This window comes from Lethenteron reissneri, chromosome 50 (assembly GCF_015708825.2).
Source record: "Lethenteron reissneri isolate LAM-NWPU_2019-01 chromosome 50, ASM1570882v1, whole genome shotgun sequence".
NCBI classification, from domain to species: domain Eukaryota; kingdom Metazoa; phylum Chordata; class Hyperoartia; order Petromyzontiformes; family Petromyzontidae; genus Lethenteron; species Lethenteron reissneri.
Genome location: NC_083828.1, coordinates 994,934 through 1,015,262, shown reverse-complemented (window position 1 = coordinate 1,015,262; position 20,329 = coordinate 994,934). Strand labels below are relative to the sequence as shown.

General features: G+C 57.9%; 1 protein-coding gene across 1 annotated transcript; it reads left to right on the top strand.

Annotated features, from left to right (window-relative positions):
- The first annotated feature begins 8,886 nt into the window (after window positions 1-8,886).
- Window positions 8,887-15,981, top strand: LOC133355176 (protocadherin-10-like). Its single transcript, XM_061572519.1, has 5 exons — window positions 8,887-9,723; window positions 9,865-11,910; window positions 12,245-12,330; window positions 13,162-13,268; window positions 13,520-15,981. The coding sequence occupies exons 1-5, from the start codon at window positions 9,220-9,222 to the stop codon at window positions 13,840-13,842; spliced, it is 3,066 nt and encodes a 1,021-aa protein (XP_061428503.1). The 5' UTR covers window positions 8,887-9,219; the 3' UTR covers window positions 13,843-15,981.
- The last annotated feature ends 4,348 nt before the right edge of the window (window positions 15,982-20,329 follow it).

The following is a 20,329-nucleotide window of genomic DNA, read 5'->3' as shown; positions in this document are numbered from 1 at the left end:
CGGACTCGGGTCGGATAGATCTCGACTGTGACCATGAGCACGCTTCGTCTGCCTCTCCGCGTGTGTCACGAAGAGGGCGCTCCACCTTGCTGCCACGGGGCAACCTGCAGGCACGGGGCAACCTGCAGGCACGCGGCCTCGGTGGGTGGCGGTGCTAGTGGCCGAGCGAGCGCGTGGGGGGCGCTGGCGCAGCTCGTCTCGCGATAGCAGAAGCCTCGCCACGAGGCCGCAGCGAGCGACACTTTCGTCTAAATCTCATTGTTAAATCAAAGAAAACGCACGGGAAACAAATAATTAAATAAATACATTCCTTACCAAAAGCAGAAAAACGTCACAGTTATTATGTCGCCACGAACCAACGTCAAGCCTCCGGTCATCGTTCCCATAGGAGATGATAGAATATAAAGTCTACATGACTTTATTAATCTCAATTAATGACATTAAATGTATCACTTTCCATTACGACACCACGGCTTTTTCCCTTCCCTAGACATACGTCGAACTTCTTTCGCACCGTACGTCGCCGACCGTGCTGATCGCAGGTGCGAGACTACAGACCCCGTTACGTTGTGGGGTTTTTTTTTTGCTTTTTCCCGTCAAAGCAGCGGCCCCCTCGTCCTGCTGCTCCCGCGGAGCGACCGCGACACCCGACGAGCCCCGCGGCTGCGGCTCGCGCGCCACGCGGCATCCGAGGGCGCGCGCCACGCGGAGGCGTCGGCCGCTCCGCTCCGCCAGAGCCGCCGGGGAGTCAACGGCGCTCGTTCCGACGTCATCGGGCTCGTCTGGAAAGGCCTGAAACTGGCCCCGTCAATCCACTGCTGGATGAAGGCCTCCCACGCCGCGTCGGGGCAGTTGTTTGGTTTGATCATTCTGAACCACGATGTGGGTGGGGGTGCAAAGACAAAGATCACCCGTGTAGCCTTAACAGACTGTTGGGGCAAGTGCTGTTAGCGAGCACCTATGGAAGAGGGCACGACACACGAGGGGGTGGGTGGTCAACATCACGCCCGGCCGCCTTTGTCTCCCTAGTTGCGATGTTCACGCACCGTACCAGGTATTAATTTGAGGCTGAGTCGACCTAGGAGAAGCCCAGGACCGGTTCAGATAATCGTCACTGGTCTTGGCCGTGAGCGGGAATCAAAGTATGATATGTGTTTTGATTTAGTGTGCTGATCTTAAAGGTGCATTGACATTTTTTTATACTCCGACTGATGCTCCTGCTGTTGTGGATTGACTCATGCAGCCAGCTATGGCTGCAGGGTTTGGTGGTACATGTTGTTTATGTCGTTTATTGTGAAAATTCGGTCACAGTTCCTATGATCACTGTTTCATTGCTTTTATGGCTTTATTTTGGTGATTTCGAAAAGTGTTTTGGTTTGGCCATGTTTGTTTGTTGTAGTACGGAGTTATACTGATAGCTTTAATCTAAGTTGTCTTGTGGTTGTTGTTGTTGCTGTTTGACTTGCATCCCACTGGGATTTTTGCACACAGCGTTGGTGTACGGTGCTTTTTTGGAATATTTTGCCGTCTCTTCCTGGATTTTCTGTTTGCACTTAGTCACATATTCACTTTAAGATGTTTTCTTGTTCATGTTTCATGTTTTTTGTTTGTTGCGGTTGCACCCGATCCAAGAGCCGAATGGCTCACAGGGCTATACCAAATAAATGAAACTGAAAACTGAACTCGGGTGGCCGGGTTGATAGCGCAGCGCGCGCTCACCGCTCCACTGGCGGCTACGGCCAGTGTCGCGTCCCCCCCCCCCCCCCCGCTGGTGGTCGCCGTGGCCGAGGATCGAACTCGTGTCCGCCGAGTCGACAGCGCCGCGCGCCACCTCTCCGTGGCCCTCGCCTTGAGCTGCTTTGAATGACAAACCGAGGGAACATTCCACGAAGGATTTCTGAAAGCGGCGACAGCGGCGGGAAGGGGGTAGGGAGGGAGGCGTTCGGAGTGGGGGGGGGGGGTCAAGGGGAGGGGCTGGAGGGGGTGGGGGTCCCCAGGGCCCCTCCCGCCGCTGCACGCGCGAGCGCTCTGAGACGCACGCGCAGCGCGCGTGCGTCTCAGAGCGGTGACGACGACGACTTCAAAGCGCGGTGGCGCGAGACACTGTCGCGAACTCCACATTCCCGTGCCGGGGCCTGTGCGAGACCCGTGCCGTCGACGCAAGAACGAAGCGCCGGTCGACTCACACAAAATGGTATGCATTTTACTCACCCCCGGAGATGTCATGGGTTGGATCGACCCCCGCCCCCCCCTTCACGCCCTCCTTTCCCCCCCCCGCCCCGCCCCCCGCCGCGATGTGAACTCGCGACCGGAGAGCGCCCCCCCCCCCCACCGCCCCCAATCCTGCAGGACGTTTCCCGCTTGCTGCAGAGATGTTCGCGTCAAGCACAGCGGCCGCCCTGGTTAATACTGTGGCCCTTTTTATTGAAATCGCAACAGTCGGGGCTGTCTGCTTCACAGGGGAAGGTTAAAGATCCTGTGGCGTCATTCGAAACACAGACGCACGGCTGTGCTTTCGGCAAGTTCGTGCCAGCGCCTCCGTCTATAGTTTGTTAAATGACTCGCAAATTACTTAACTGCAAAGTCACAAAGCAACATCGCCACCCTACTAATGCGCTCTTGCTGGTCGGTGCTGCATTAATCTTGCGCCGCACAGGGACAGCTGCCACTGGGGGTCCCCTGCGGCAGGGCGCCGTGAGCCGTACCGCATCGTGCGGGTCGCGGTATCTAACATTCACAGCCCACGGGCCGAGAACAGATATACTTCACCTGGGGTGGCATCAATTTCGCAGTCACAATATCTTTTACGTGGCCAATAACGGTGAATTACGTGATAATCGTTTGAAATGTGTGTGGTTACCAAGTGATTGGCTCTGATTGGCCGTGTAAATAAATCGGTGCGGCTAAGCATCTGAAAATTTAGAAGATATATTTTTTTCCAATTCGGTAAAAAAAATCCTCAATATTTCAAGAGCCGCAATGCGCTGTGGTGGATACGAGACGGTGGTGGTCCTTAATAAATGACGAGTCACGAAGCAGTCCTTACAGAGACGCATTTTGACGACCCCTGCCTTAAGTGGTACCAATGTGTGCACTGGCCCATGGACTCGATGTGCTGATGAGACGTGACTGCTATTCAAGCGCCTCCACGTGGCAAGACTCGACTGGGCCATCTCAGCGGCAGAGCGAGTGGCTCACAAGGAGATGTCCCAGAGTGCAATTCCTGGTTGGGAGTCGGGGCGGGGAACGGGGGGGGGGGGGTAACTCAGCCCATCATCTCTCCGGGGTCGATAAATATGTCCTTTGGAGAGAATAACCCTCTCCCCCCCAAGCTCAGGGCTCTGAACGGGACTTGGTTTTGGCGGTGAGCGGGACGCAGGCGGTGGCTCCTGTGGTCGTTGTGGGGTTTATTGGTGCAGGTGGGGTGCTGCGCGGCTATTGATGTGGTGGTGGTGGGGTTATTGGGAGTTGTGCTAGTATATGTATGTACTTCTTTTGCGCCGTACGTAGCCAACCGTGCTAATCGGAGATTTGCTGCACGAGTTCAAATCTGTGTGGGTTTGTGCGGCACGGAGGTCTTTGTGCCAGTGTGCAGGGCGTGTGTGTAGCCCGGGTGTGTGTGTGTGTGCCAATGTGTAGGGGGGCATGGTGGGCGATGTCTGTGCACGCACTCACGTGGAGTTGTGTCGACAGATGTGCTCATTGGCCGCCAAACAATCCGAGCCCAATACCTCCCGCAGCTTTGCGGCGTAACGCGTCGCTCCACTCAACCCCCCAACCCCTCCCCCCCTTACTCCCCCCCTTGCGCCCTCTCAGCCCCTAATCCACGAGCCACTGACCCCGTGAAGCCGCGGCACGGAGGGGCGAGGAGATGAGCGATGGAGGCGGGGGGCGGGGGGCTACGCCGCTTCTGGGAAACTTCAAAGGGGCCGCTCCCCGGCCACGCGGCGGCCCGCAAACAGCGGCTCAACGCAGCGGCACACCGGTCACGGCGATTATCATCATCATGATGATGATGATAATAGCAATAATTATAATGTCAACTTGCAACACGCACACAGCCTCCCTCCGCACACGATTCGCTCTCGCAGAGAGAGAGGGAGAGGACGACTCGGAGGAACCACAGACGAGGAGCGGGAAGGCAGCAGCAGAAGCCGGCGCCCAATTCCAACCGCCCTCCCCCACCCCAAGCTCTGCGGTCCTCTATATGTGGAGGTGTTATCGGCCAATTCATGTGTTTACGTGTGGGAGGAAACCCACGCGTGTGACCCGCGCGCGTGACGGGGAAATACTCTGTCTCGGTACAGAGGAGACAGGACATTAGTCTGTGTACACTATCTGGCAGTGCTGCACAAACACAAATAACTAGAAATAACGCGACACATTCGTCAGTAACACCGTAGTTTTAAAAACAAATATATAGGCGACGTTTCGGGCAATGGCGCTTCTTCATAGCACATAAGCAGAGAGGCGAGACGAGAGACAGAGTGGACGATAAGAGTTGGAGACTGAACATGTTTCCAGCGTGGAGCCTGATCAGAATCACACTTTTTGTGTATTTCCGATTACCAATTGTTCACATGACATATCTATTGTAACTTAATAATAGCTATTTAGTAAACATATTTTTCCTACTAAATAAACAACTCATGTACAATTAAAGCGACATATAAAATGTTGCCTGCAGCCTTTATCCAACATTTGATTGCATTGTTGAGTAGAGAATGACTGTCGCACTCTCCCAGGATTATTTATTTTCTTTATTTTAAAAGCGAAAGTTAAAGGGGTGCGTCTTATACTTCGATAGTGCCTGGAGAAGGGTCATTGCCTGAAACGTCGCATATACAGGGTGGCACAAAACTCCGGACACATGGGGTTTTTAAATCTCTTTTACCACTGCCATTATTTGTCGATTCGCGTCGAGTAACCTGCGTGGCTTCTCACTGGATGGATTGTATGTATTTGATGGATTGTATGTATTTGATGTATTTGATGTATTTGATGGATTGTATGTATTTGATGGATTGTATGTATTTGATGTATTTGATGTATTTGATGGATTGTATGTATTTTATGTATTTGATGGATTGTATGTATTTGATGTATTTGATGGATTGTATGTATTTGATGGATTGTATGTATTTGATGTATTTGATGTATTTGATGGATTGTATGTATTTTATGTATTTGATGGATTGTATGTATTTGATGTATTTGATGGATTGTATGTATTTGATGTATTTGATGTATTTGATGGATTTGATGGATTTGATGGATTGGATGGATTGGAGAGAGCGGCAGAGATCCCTCCTCTCCGCGCCGCGCGACTCTTGAGTCTGTCCCTCGAGGAGGGCCCGAGGCCACGTGCTCGCACCCACCGCTGGGACCACGTGACGCACGCAGCTCACGCATTCGCCGCAGTGTACCAAGAAATAAATAAATAAATGTTTGAATAATTTTTTTTAAACATCTCATCGCTACCCACGAATCTAGAAATGTCTTAAATCGCGAGAGGGGGAGGGCGGGTACGAACGGAAGGTGGTGGTGATTATTGTGTGTGAGAGGGGGGGTGAATAGTGAACTCCTAATCTTCACCCTATGTGCGGGGGGGGGGGGGGCTGGGGGGGACAGGAGCGAGGGTGAATGGTGACACCCCCCCCCAATCTTCATGGCGCTGCGCGAGAGGGGGCGCCGTGGTGCCGCGATGTTTACTACCTCGCCTGGTACACAGGAGGTCGTGGGTTCGATCCATACCCTGACACCTGGATATTTGGAGTTTGCAAGTTCTCCCTCTCTACCCGCGGCCGCGTGGATTTTTCTCCGGGTCCTCCGGTTTTTCACTGCACATATAGAATCAACATCACGCGTTTAGAGTGTTTGGCTGCTATACATTTCCACTTGATAAGCCACTTCGTTGAGCTATCGTTTGTGGCCAGGTCACTTCTGAAAAAAGAGCTCGATAGCTCAGTGCGCCTTGCGTCGTAAAAGAATAGAGTGTCGTTCTACTCTTCCAGCCTTAATAGGTGCTCGCTAACACCACCGGTCCGTGCCAGCCCATGCCGTAAAACACGCGGGTAGCGAGTGAATGCCCCCCCCCCTCTCTCCCGCTCTCTCCCGTGGCCCCACGCATGCGCCTCCCTGCGCAGTGTTGTTATTACAATGATGATGATGGTGGTGGTGATGGCTATAACGCTCGTTATTCTTGTCGTGATTCACGCGGCCTGTCCGTGCCACTGAATGGGGCCTGGCGAGCCCAGGGGGCACGATACCCCCCCCCCCTCTTTCCCAGCTCGCCATTGACGGCACCGTTTAGATGACAATCACAATCACCACACAATCACCACACAATTACCACTCCACTCCGCGCCGCGCCGCGCCGCTAAGCGGAGTGGAATGGGGCCCCGGGCGCGACGCGGCCTCCCCTTTGTGCCCGAGGCACAAAGGGGAGGCCCCCTCCTCACCCCCCCACTCCTCACCCCCCACACCCCCTCCACTCCTCCACCCCCCCGGCGCTATTCACGAGCCGAGAGGGTGGCGGTGGGGCGGGGGTGGCTTTGTGCAAATTTCACGCGAGACACTCACTCACACACACATACACACACATACACTCACACACATACACACACATACACACAACTCACACAAATACACATACACACACTCACACACACATACACGCGTATTAGACACTCACTCTACCACTCACACACACAGATATATTCACACATACACACACTCATACATATACACACTTATGGATACACACACACACGCGCGTGTTAGACACTCACTTCACCATACTCACACATACACACACATACACACACGCGTGTTAGACACTCACATACACATATATACAAAACAAATATCCCCCATATAGCCTTCAAATACTGTTGGGGAAAGTGCTGTTAGCGAGCACCTACAAAGGCCAAAACACCGCGCGAGGGGGTGGGTGGCCAGCACCACGCCCGGCCGCCTTTGTCTCCCCAGTGCTAGCGATGTTTTTACGCACCACCGCACCAGGTACTCGCTTGAGGCTGAGTCGATACAATTTGTTTTTATTACGGCGAATAGTTTACACAATTCCGAAATTGAGCGACGTGATAAGATAAAACGAGACGATGATGGGAGGAAATTCCAAAGTGCGAGGGAAGAAGCAGAAACGTGAGTGATGTAACCTCCAGGGTGGTGAGTGGGTCACCGGTCCTGGGCCTCCCCTACGTTGACTCAGCCTCAAATTAGTATCTGGTGCGCTGTGTAAACATCGCCAAGAGGGAGACAAAGGCGGCCGGGCGTGGTTCTGCCACTCCCTCCCGTGCGCCGTACTGGCTCTTGCAGGTGCTCGCTGACAGCAACTTGCTCCAACAGTCTGTCAAAGTCTACGGCGCAATGTTTGTCTTTGTTTGAGTGAGCGAGTGGGTGAATGAGTGACTGGATGAGTGACTGGGTGGTTGACTGGGTGGGTGAATGAGTAGGTGAGCGAGTAAGTGGGTGAGTGTATTGTTGTGCCCTGCAGTGTGGTGGGTGATCACAGTGTCGACGAAGCAGTCTGGTAGACCTCAACGCGGGTGGAGGAACCAATCAGCAACGTTCACGGGAACACGAGCTGTGGTAGCAGCGATAGAAAAGTGATATGGAGATGAGAGATTTTCTGTATTTAATCGGTGAGTGCTAGATCATCAATAAAGTTGATTTTGTTTAACCAGCTGAGGACATCACGATACCAGGATAAGTCCCATTTGCATGAGTCACCCTAAGTCACGTAAATCTCACTGCTCTTCGTTCCATTACGTCTCGCGATCACAGTCTGTCTGAGCAAGCATAGCTCGAGGCAGAGCGAGTGCGGTCTCCAACTCCGATCCACTCTGAAGAACATCGCTGGTTTCTAAACGTCGCCTATTCCATGCTGTTATGTTGAAGGCCACAGTGTTATGCACGAATGTGTTGAGTTTGTTGTTGTTGTTGTTATTATCTGTAATTGTGCACCACCAAATAATTGATGACATCGCGCAACATACTTAAAGTCCAAGACTGGGGGACACTTTCACAACTCCGGCAGCTGCCTGATGATGCTGGTTTAACCAGCGACATGTCCACTCGCAATCATTCAACATGAACGGATCTCACTCCAACATTACCAGCGGTGCTGCTGAAGAAGTAATAAATAGGCCACGTTTGTTCACCACGTGATAACTTTATTAAATGGCTGTGTCGGGTGGAGGAGGGGTGTACGACACACATTTTACCCACGCGACGATCTGACCCCGAAACAAGAAAAAGCATACTCTTTGGTTCTTTCGGTAAAGTCACGTAGGTATGAAATAAAATAACATCGTGATCTATTTTATTTTCTACCTACGTGACTTTACCGAAATAACCAAAGAGTATGGTGGATTCCTGAAGTCACGAAAGCTTCAAATAAAAAAAAGCATTTCAATATTTATTAGACGCGAAAGCCGACACGTGTTGAATTGACCCAATAACAATAATCACCACGTGTTTAATGATCTCAGCGAGGCTTTGCCTGAGACGAAACGAACGCACTCAAGAGCTGCTGCTGCTGACAACGCCTCCGCTACGAGAGCCGTCGCGTGAGTTCACCCGAGCGGCGCACGCGAGCTCGCGTGAACTCACGCGAGCTCGGGCGACGAGCCACAGCACGCGCGGCATGCAGGGGTCGACCCGCACCACCGCCAGATAAAGCAAATTGCATAGTAATAAGTCGGTGATGCGGGACGTGTTGGGAGGGCGGGCGGTGATTAGGAATGTATGCGCGTGTGATGGCGGTGTCGGGGTGGTGGGGGTTGGCTGCTCTGCCTCTCATCATTGGTCACGGCAACGGCTGGGGTGGAGGGGGTCGAGGCTGGGGGTGGCAGGGGGGAAGACGGCTGCGCACGCGTCCCAGATACAACCCGCGGAGCCGCGCGCGCCGCCTCACTCACTTTTGTTCCGCGCTCAGAGTGGGACGCACAGAGCGAGCGAGAGAGAGGGGGGAGGGAGACAGGCAGCGACCCCACAGCCTCATCCTCCTGCAGCGCACGGCCACTGAGGCCAGCACGAGCCGTGCACTTCCACGCCCACACGGCCACAGCGCCACTCCGCATCGAGGGGCCACACACTCGATGGGCGTTCCCTCTTAGCGCGACAGTAGCTCCCGTGTGCCGCGCGTATTTACCTGCGCTCCATTCTCAGGCGGGGTGGGGGAGTAATCGAGTCACGATGTCGCCGCTCCTCTCGCTGCTGTTGCTGCTGCTGCTGCCGGTGCCGAGCGCCGCGCAGCGCGGGGCGCTCCGGTTCAGCGTGCGCGAGGAGGAGCCCCCGGGCACGGTCATCGCGCGCCTCGCCGACCTCTTCCTCGAGCAGCAACGCGACGGGGACGACCGCGACGGCGAGGAGGGCAGCGAAGCGGGGGCAGCGGCGGCGGGGGCCGCCCCGTCGCGCTTCGTGGTGATGGACGCGCGCGGCGCGGACCTCCCGCTCGGCGTGCACGGACGCGACGGCACGCTGAGCGTGGCCCGCGCGCTCGACCGCGAGGCGCTGTGCCCGCGCGCCGACCCGGGCCCCGTCGCCGCCGCTTCCGCCGCCGCCTGCGTCATCTCCATGGACGTGGCGGCCGAGTTCGAGGAGCCGCGCGCCGCGTTCCGCCTCGTGCGCGTGCACGTGGAGGTGCTCGACGTGAACGACCACGCGCCGGAATTCCCGCGCGCCGTCATCCCCGTGGAGGTGAGCGCGAAGGTTCACGATGATGGAGATGATGATGCGGTGGTGACAATGTCGACCATGATAATGAAGGTGCGTGAGTGTGCAATAGGTGAATGACGGTGCGCGCGTGTCTCACGATGACGCGTTGCTCCTCTCGACCAGGTGAGCGAGAGCGCCCCCGTGGGCACGCGCTTCCCGCTGGACGCGGCGCGCGACCCGGACGTGGGGGAGAACGCGCGCATCGAGTACTCCCTGGCGCCCTCGCAGCACTTCAGGCTGGAGGTGGGGGCCGCGGGGCCCGGCCAAGGGGCCCTGGCCGAGCTGGTGGTGACGCGCGCGCTGGACCGCGAGGAGCGCGCCCTGCACGAGCTGCGGCTGACGGCGCGCGACGCGGGCGCGACCCCGCGCGCGGGCACGGCGCTCGTGCGCGTCAGCGTCCTGGACACCAACGACAACAGCCCCGCGTGGGCGCGCGCCGCCTGGGAGGCCGAGGTGCGCGAGGACGCGGCCGCGGGCTCCACCGTGGCGCGCCTCTCGGCATCCGACCCGGACGAGGGCCCCAGCGGCGAGGTGGTCTACTCGCTGAGCGCGCACGCGGGTCCCGACGCGCGCCGCCTGTTCCGCGTGGACGCCTCCACGGGGCTGGTGACCCTGGCGCGCGCGCTGGACCGCGAGCAGCGGGCCTCGCACACCGTGCACGTGCAGGCCAGCGACCTGGGCCCGCACGCCGTGCCCGCGCACAGCCTCCTCACCGTGCGCGTCATCGACGTGAACGACAACGAGCCCGCGCTGCGCGTGCGCGTGCTCGCCGAGCGCGTGTCCGAGGCGGCGCCGCGCGGCACCCTCGTGGCGCACGTGACGGCGTGGGACGCGGACGCGGGGGACGACGGCCGCGTGAGCGTGGAGCTGCTGGAGGAGGGAGGCGGCGGCGGCTCCGCCGCGCGCGGGTTCCTGGCGCTCGTGGCGCGGGACGCGGACGGAGCCGCGGCCTCGGCGGCGGGGGGGGCGGGGGGAGGCGGCGGCGCCGCCTTCGTGCTGCTCACGGACCGCGCGCTGGACCGCGAGCGCGCGGAGGAGATCAACGTGACGGTGGTGGCACGCGACCACGGCTCCCCGCCGCGATCGTCCTCGCGTTCCTTCACGCTGCGCATCGCCGACGAGAACGACAACGCTCCCGCGTTCCCGCGCGCCGTGCTCGACGCCTCGGTGCCCGAGAACGCGCGGCCGGGCACCCTCGTGGCGAGCGTGACGGCGAGGGACGCGGACGCGGCGCACAACGCGCGCGTCTCCTACGCGCTGCTGAGCACGCACGGCGACGAGCACGAAGACGACGTGACGGAGCTGCTGCGCGTGGATCCCGCCACGGGCGCCGTGCGCACGTTGCGCCCGCTCGACCGCGAGGAGCACGCGCTGCTCACGTTCCGCGTCCGCGCCCAGGACTCGGGGACGCCGCCGCTCGCCAGCGACGTCACCGTGCACGTGCGCGTGCTCGACGCGAACGACAACGCACCCGCCATCGACGTCGGCGCGACGCGCTCGCTCGCGGTGCCCGTGGGCGCGCCCGCCGGGCACCCGGTGGGCACCGTGCGCGCGCGCGACCCCGACGAGGGGCTCAACGGCGCCGTGGAGCTGTCCGTGGCGGGCGAGTCGCCGCTCTCCATCTTCGAGCTGAGCCCCGGCACGGGGCAGCTGCGCACCCGCGTCCCGGTGCCGCGCTCCGCGCTGGGCGTGCACGCGCTCGTGGTGGTGGCGACCGACTCGGGGGAGCCGCGCCTCTCCACCACCGCCACCGTCTCCGTCACCGTGATGCTGCAGGAGGAGATGGAGCGACGCGGCGGCGGGGCGGCCGGAGCCGCGCACGGAGTCGCGTACAGCGCCGCGCTGGGCTCGCTCGGCACGGCGTGCGCGCTGCTCGTCCTCGCGCTGGCGGTCGCGGCCGCGAGGCGCGGGGTGAAAAGCGCGTTCAGGCGCGACGAGGAGCGCGGGGGCGAGGAGGAGGAAGAGGAGGAGGGGGAGGAGGAGGGGGCCTCCGACTCGAGCTCCCGCGCGCTGCACGCGGAGCGCGGCGCGGGGCGCGGCTCCCTGGGCAGCCTGGGTCTCAGCAGCAGCTGCAGTAGCAGCAGCAGCAGTGCGGACGCCGCTCCTCTCGAGCGCACGGCTCATCCCGAGTACCTGAGCGTTGGCGACGCGGCACCGAGGCCCCTGGAGGTGAGACGCACGTGGTTTGGGAAAAATGATCAGAGCGCAACGTTTCGTGTTTGAGAATTGCCGGCAGAAGCAGACATCACACAGCTACCTCTGGTCCACAGAGCAGAGGGCAGCTCTTTACCACGCGCTATGCATTGTGGGAGTCATGTTCATGGCATGGCAGCAAGACCGATATTTTTATTCTCAATTCCGGAATTTAGCCAAAGTGCACGACAGTTATTTTTTTTCCGCGCTGTTTTCTTTCGGTCATTTGGTGACCGGGCTGAGACGCTGCTGGTTCATTAACGGTGCGGCGGGGCTGCCCTCTCGCCCCCTCTCTCTCTCCTCCTCGCAGGTGTCGCAGCTGCTCGCCCTGCTGCACCAGGGCGAGTACCACCCGCGGCCCAGCTTCAAGGGGAACGCGCGGACGCGCAGCTTCAGGTGAGACGCGGCTCCTCCACTCCCCCCCCCACGCCCCTCCCTCCCCACACTCCCCCTCCCCCAATCCCCCTCCAACCCCACACTCCCCCTCCCTCTCCTCCTTTCCCCCTCCCTCCTCCTCCCTCCTCCTCCTCCCTCCCTCCTTCCCCCCGTCCTCACCCTCTCACCGGCGCCTCCTTGCGCCAGACGGAGTGAGCCCCCCCCCCCCCCCCTGGCACCCGCGGTGGTGGCGATCGACAAAATGAAACTCGGCAAAAGCTCAGCGCAGCCCCAAGCAGCTCAAGTATAAGAAACACAAACAGGGTAGAAACAAACACTCAACACTCTTGGGTGAGTGGAGAAAATTCCACATTCCTCTGACGGGAATCGATCACCCGCTTATTTGTTTCGGCCTCACCGTCCAATCGAGTGGAGCAACCAATGGCACAGCGCCACCTACAGAGGGCCATTGCCCGAAACGTCTGTATAGGCGTACGGGGTTAAAGCTATCGCGGCCTCACCGCCTGCGCAGACCCCCGTGAGCGAGGAGATGGTCGTCACGGTCCCTCTTCAAGGAGAGATTATTGGAGCAAAACCCGCAGCGCGCAAGGCGACGAGCACTGCTGAGATCCGCGCGGGAGAGTTCACGAACTCGCTTGCTCAGCTGCCATCTCTTGCCCAACGGAGGTTGGGAGTTTCACAAATCTCTGCGTGATCCGACAACCCTTTGCCTCGAAAGCGCCGAGTTACAGGCGCGCGCGCCACCACTCTCTGTGCCGCGCAATGCAAATCGCCCTCGTCACCCTCGTCACCCTCGTCACCACCGCGACCGTGTGGGTTGTCTTGCCGCAGGAGTTTGCCCACGGAGCCCGACCAGCTGAGCTCGCGGGACAGCGCGCGCGGGGACAGCGACACGGGCGGCAGCGGCTCCGAGGGTCGCGCCTCGCCCTGCGCACTCGGTGAGTCGACGCGGCGCACGGCGACCCCACCCCACCCCTCCCCTCCTTCCCACCACCTCACCCACTCACCCCCTCACCATCTCACCTCCTCACTACTACCACCCCCTAGCACCGAAGCCCTTCACCCCACCCCTTCCTCCCGTCGCAACCCTTCCCCCACATCACCATCTCGCCCCCTTACCACCAACCCCTCACCACATCACGCCACCACCACCACCGCCCTCACCGCCCTCCTCTCCGTGGCCGTGCAGGAGGAACGTGCACGGCCGAGTGCAGGGTGCTGGGCCACTCGGACTCGTGCTGGCTGCCCGCCACGGACGCGCCCTACCCGCGCGGAGGATCTCCTCCGCTCGTCGACGCCGCGCCGCCGCCGCCGGCTCTCAACAACCTGCGGGGCGGCCCCCCGCCGCACGCGGCCTGCAGCACCCTGCCACCCCGCTGCGAGCGGTGGCTCGCGGGGCCCCGGGGCGGCGGGGCCGCGAGCGGCGCCGACCTCCGGAGTCTCGACGCGCCGCCGAGGAAGCTCTTTCCCCGCGGGGCCGACGAGGCCGCGAGTGCGCCGCGCCTGCCGTGAGAGCGCGGGGCGCCGTGCCGCCCGACGTTCCGTCGCGACGCTCGCCGCCTCGGCCCGAGGCGAGCGGAGAGACCGAGAGACGACAGCGGCGTCGTCCTTCGCGAGGGTCGAGGGTCGCCCCCGGTGACGCGCTGTGGTACAGCGCGGGCCGCACGGGGCTACGGCGCGAGGCGCTTTGTCTTGAGCAGAGGTCCTCGTCCATTCCCGTTGCGCGGCGCACTTCAGAACTTCAGTAACCTGAGAACTTATTCGAGTTTCGCGGCTCACCGGATCAAAAACTCTTTGCCCAACTGCGCTCGCGCGACCGAGGGAGTTGAGAGGGCCGGGGTGGGGGCTGACGGCTGTCGGTCACCGTCCCGAGCCGTGATCAATGGAGAGGCGAGGACGGGAGATGGGGGTGGGGCCTGGATCGGCCACTGAACGGCACGGCGAGGGAGACTTCGTCTGTCCTAGCTTGCAAACAGCGAGCTTCTTTCCTATCATTGCGAAAACCTCGCGGCACACGTGGCACTTCGCCACGGCGCAGCGAGTCGCCGCTGCGGCCGTGCAGCACTTTGTCTCGAGGAAGTCGTCAGCGGTCTGGTGAGCGAGTGACGCTGGCTCCGTGCACCCGGGAACCCCCCCCCCCCACGTGGGGGGGGGGGGGGGAACACGCGATTTTATTCGCGCGGTGCCGCGGACTTGTACATGAGAAGCACAAATATTTATTTTTCTATCCACTTGTTGATGATTTATGAGCGAAAACTGACTTTATTCAGCGTGAAGCGGACCATGCAGAGTGCATTGGGGCAACGCAGATGCACTCGCCGGTACTCTCAGTGTTCACGTGTCCATTGCCAAGTTGACAGCAGCTCACCACTACGAGCTGCCGCTGCACGTTGAAAGTGATGGGGGACAGATTCTACTGATCCTCTGACAAGTTGTGTTGTATACATCTGGCCAGGGTGGATGAAGAGTAGGCCAAGTACCCTTCGTAGTGGCCAGCCGTCGCGTGGCTGAGCAGTGACAGGGCTGCACCTTTAACCGACATCTTGGAACACCCAGAAACATATCCGGTTGCAAAAGTTGGTGAAACCCACATTGCCTGTCTCGTATAGAAGTCACGTGTTTACTCCAGGGAGAGTTGACCTGTGCGCTATTCAATTATTTTAGCAAATGTCTGTGTCGACTTCAGTGGGAGGTCCCAGTCACTGGGCCCCAAGTATCCCAGGATCAGTCATCAACTCGTGAGCCATGTGGCAGAGGCGGAGCTCTCGAGGGTGCAGGCGGTGCACCTGCACTGGGGCCCACTTGCCAGAGGGCCCCAGGCGCCGGCTTGCAAAGCGAGCAGGGGCCTCATCTCGTCCCTTGCACCACGACCCATGCCGGCCGCTATTGGCACACCCATCGTATGTCGGAGCGGCACAGCTGCAGCCATGCCGACAGTCCAGGGGCCAAAGCAGAGACTGATACCGCCTACGGCACGAGAACTTGGGCCACACCGAGTGAATTAGACGGCTTATGAGAATGAATCACTTGATAATCCCACTCGTTTAAAATTGGCATCGCATAATTCACCGTTATTGTCCACCTACAGAAAGTGTAACTGATAAAGTGATGCCACCTCAGTTGGTACCGATGAGTGACACGTGTGTTGGTCTGGGCTCATGGGTGACAAGTCGGAAATGCGTTGTAATCAGTGTCCGCCACTCTGCTCGCCACTGCCGCCGCTGCTGCTGCGCTGGTGTTCATGCTGCGAGGCGAACAGCGACTACCCCGCGTGCCGTGATTGCTCCCATTCACCCGCCTGTTGTGTGTGACTGATGCACGCGCGGTGTGTACAGCCACACCTTGTATTGTACTGCAGTTGTCTGAAGTGTTGACGGTAAAATCGACGCTTTATATATTTTTGTATTAGAGGCTGCTTAAGCATCATCGACCGCTTTGAGTGGATTCATGTGCATGGCTGAGCTTCACGTTGACCTGCTCCACACCTGTATTCACACATGCATGGCGTTTTGCGTGACTGAGCGCGTCAGTCGGAGTGCTGTCTAACTCTAGAGCAGCAGAGCTGTTCTAATCGCATTCAAAGTCCTCGCCTTTTTTTCCAGCTTGCTGCGTCTTTAATAAAATAAAAATCCACGTGGTCCATCGGGCGCGTGTGTGACTCCACTGGTTGATGGTTAACTGCCTGAATCACTGCGTCTCTCCTTCATAATGGGGTTCTGTGCACACACGCAGATTACACCATGATCACTTTAACACGGAGTAGGCTTTCACGACCAATATTATTTACAATAAAGTTTTTTGGGTTAGATCTCGTTATTATAAATGTGTCGTAACCCTCCACCACCCGACACAGCCAGTAAGGTTTTTACTGGTAGGAACCTCCTGGTTACACCAGCCCACAGGGGATTATTGTGTCCGTCCGTCTGTTGTGCAGGGAGGGGCTGGGTGGGGAGGGGCTAGGTGGGGAGGGCTGGGTGGGGAGGGTGGGGCTGGGTGGGGAGGGGAGGGTGGGGAGGGGCTGGGTGGGGAGGGCGGGGAGGGGCTGGGTGGGGAGGGACTGGGTGGGGAGGGTGGGGCTGGGTGGGGGGTGGGAGGAGTGGAGCTGGGTGGGGAGTGGCTGGTCACCCCGTGGTGCCCTTATAAAACTCAACGTTTAAAGGGAAAGTGTGACAGGGGATCGGGGCATTTGCCAGGAGACTCTCCACCCGCGCATTGGTTGATCTGTTCAACAAAGACCCGACAAGAACAACCACGCGCCTGGGACGTCTCTCGAGATGCGACAGGGAGCAGGGTGTGGTGCTGGCTGGGAGGAGTGGGCAGGCTGGAGGAGGAAGGCCTCACGCCAGACGCTGCTGCGGCACTTTTACACAAAACTTTAAGGGGGAAGATGTCGCCTCGACAGCAACTGTGAGTGGATGTCAGCAGTGGCGAGGTATGGCGGCATCAGAGGCAATGGTCGCTTCTAGTTTGTTTTCATAAGGGGCCGTCCATAAATGACGTCACGCACCTAGGGGAGGGGGGGAGGGTCAGATATTGCTGACTGTGTGTGACGGAGGGGGGGAGAAATGTGACGTCACATCAAAATGCGCAACTTTAAATAAATATAGACAACACGTTCTACTTCATTAAATTGACTTTTTAATAAATGTTTTCTCCTACAACATCAGTGCAGCGCCACATTAAACACGCACTACAATGGCAACAATTTAAAGCGATTTTAAGCATGTTTTATATATTTGGGAGGGGGGGGGGGGCAAAGCTTTGTGACGTCATATTTGAGGGGGGGGTCTGACTTTTTGTGACTTCATGTGACGAAGGGGGGTGGGGGTCAAAAATCGCGTGACGTCATTTATGGACGGCCCCTAAGACTGCTGATGTAGAACTACAATTTCACATTGAGGTGGTCAAACCCAGACAGCCGCGTCAGGAGCAGCGCAGTGGATCATCGCTGTGACGTCTCCGGCCTGTTCTGGATGACCACAGGCGCACACTCCGACTGGAGAGTTTTTAATGTTCCACGTGTGCATCAGGTACCCGCACCTGCCATGGTGTGTGCAGCGGATTCGGTTTAGGGTGCACCATGAGCTTCGTGGAAGGTCAAACCCAGGGATGTTCTGCGTTTGGTCTTTCACAACAAGGTGGTGTTTTTGAGTTATTTTGACCTCCATTCAGCTCTGCAAGTGTCAAGCGGGTTGAACTCGCGCTGTTCAAGGCGCAGCGCACGGGTCCAAATGGGCTCGGCGGGACTTCAAGCGGTGACGAGGAACGTTCTTGGGGTCCTGGTGATTTAGAAGGCGACTGATTTTCTTGATTCGCAGGACTTCCCGGAGGGGGAGAGGTGAGTGACAGCACGGGCAGCCAGGGCGTTGGGGCGACTCGTGGGTTCCAGTGACACACCGCATTGCAGTGTTCAGTGGGACATCCACCAGTCGAGTGGCGACTGCTTCTGGTGGAGCACGCGGCTCGGCTGCAGGGAGCACGAGAACCCGCCTTGATGTCCCGTGCTGCCCCCCTGGTGCTCGCCGGTTTGTGGACCAGGTTGACCCTTGTTGTCGTTGTTGTCGTCTTCACGGCGACCTTTTGAGGTGGTCGTGGAAGGTGAGCGGACGGTCCACTTCACTCACTCAGGTTGTGACGAGGGGTTTCCCTGCGAGGCCCGGTGTCCTGCCACGCGGCCACACAGCCGAGGGCTGAACCTTCCCACCCGCCTTGAATACGTCAGTCAACGCAACCTCTTAACAGCATTGTGGAATCTGGGCAAATTCTAGATTTGAAGCTTTTGTGACTGCAAGGATTCATACTCTTAGGTTTTTTCGGTAAAGTCACATAGCAATAAATAAATAAATAGAAATAATATAATTATTAGAAATAAAATAATTAGTTCTATGATACAATTTTAATTTATTCCTACGTGACTTTACCGAAAAAACCTAAGAGTATGGCCAAATTAAGTTCAGAACAAAATGTATCCATTGTACCGAAATGCATAGACGCGGCGTAAAACGAATGTCTTGTTTCGCTGTATGGCGCTCACGAGAACATGAAGCCGGCTGACAACGTCTTAAACCCGCTGCCCAAACTGGTGAGCATGGAACGTGGCCACGTGGCGACACGCGCGTCCAGTCGCTCAGACAGAACAAGACTGCGATGGGCTGTGTGAGTAAAGTCACTGCTGTCCCGAGCAATGCGGTGGATTATTTGTGGTTGTACGATATTATGATTACACTTGTCCCGCCAGAGTAACGTGGAATGTAACACAAAGGGTGGACACTCGAGCCTTCGCCTGCGGCGGTAACATCTCAATCGCGTTTTGTCCACCAAGCGCGACCCGTACCCAACAGTCAGCTGATCGGCGACCAGTCGGGCTGCGTGTAAGATGCGAAGCGGAGCGCCCCCACGCTCGGAGCCTGGACTCAATGGTTAAAAGTTAATTTCTCGTTTGGCTTATAATTAGTGGTCGTGCAGGCTGCTTGACCCCACATTGGTGAATGCGGGATAAGTATCCGGTAAATACGCCAACGTTGGGCACCCATGTGGTTGGAACCATCGTCCAACGTTGACCCAACGTTCCATGTTCACTGGGTAAGGAGCAGATTGCAGTGCAAATGTGCTTATACTGGTAGGAACCCACTGGTTCCACCAGCCCACAGGGGATTATTGTGTCCGTCCGTCCGTCCGTCGTGCAGGGAGGGGCTGGGTGGGGAGGGGCTGGGTGGGGAGGGGCTGGTCACCCCGTGGTGCCCTTATAAAACTCAACGTTTAACCTACTCACGCCGGCTTGTGCCCGCCCTCACAGTCGGGCATATTTGCGGAATACACCACGCCGCCGTTGACCCTGCAGGCCATTGACCGAGCAACCCGACGTGTTCCTCGCAGCTCCCTCCACAGGAATGTGTTCCTGCACTGCCCTCTGCTGACGACATCGCCCCAGTGAATGAATACACAGTAGTGCGATGTGCACGTGCATTTCTGCTAAACATAGTTTACTGAAAACTTGTGTTTTATAATCTCAGACTAATAAATATAAATAATGGTATCTGCTCTCGGGTAGGGCCATTGCCCGAAACGTCGGGGCTACTACTACCACTACACGTGTTTTATTACAGAGCAATGCTGATGGGACGGCGTGGAACAATTCCTCAAAAGTGCGCAAACGACGCTTGGAGGAGAGACGCGTTGAATGGCACTGGGAGAGATCCGGGAGCGCGGTGGGTATCCACAAGATCGAGACACTCGTCACACTGATGCTGATGGCCGAGACCAATAACGGAACGCCGCTTCCGAGAAAATCGTCAAGCGTGGAGATGGAGCGATGAATGTAACTCGTGCGCACGTGTCGGCGGCTCGGGGAGGCATTCGTCCAGCAGTGGATCGCGCACGGAGACCGGAGACGACAGCCAAGTCGGGCGGTCACGTGGCCCAGTGGTCACGCACGATCGCCGCTAGTTGCGGTTCGAGCCGGGCGCCCACCCTGGTTAATAGCGCGGGTGTGTGCTACTGCTGCCCGTGCAACACGCGCCCTCTGCTGCACAGCGGACGTACGTGTATGTACGTTGGACTTCTTTCGCACCGTACGTAGCCAACCGTTGCTAATCGACGGCGCGGGACCCCGTGGCGTCATTCGATGAGGCTGCCCGGTAGCAACATTCCCCCCCCCCCCCCGCTGTGAAACTACTGCGGGCTGTGACACGGCGCCTTCGCGACCGCCTGGCGCTGGAAAAATGCCGCGAATACAAAATATGTAACATTTATAATACTGTAAGAAAATATGTTCTTATTACAATGCTGTAATCATGATTAAATATCTGTGGTTATGGATAAGCATTCGTATTGTAACTTTCTGACGCACCCCTACTGGACATTCCTCAAGTATAAATACATAATCTGATTGTGATCTCTGCAAAAGAGCTTCATAGCTCATCGGATTTCTCGAGTTTAAAGATTCTGATGCTGTGGGGACAGCGGCACTCCGGATCCAGCGCGAGTCGGCTCCACTCCG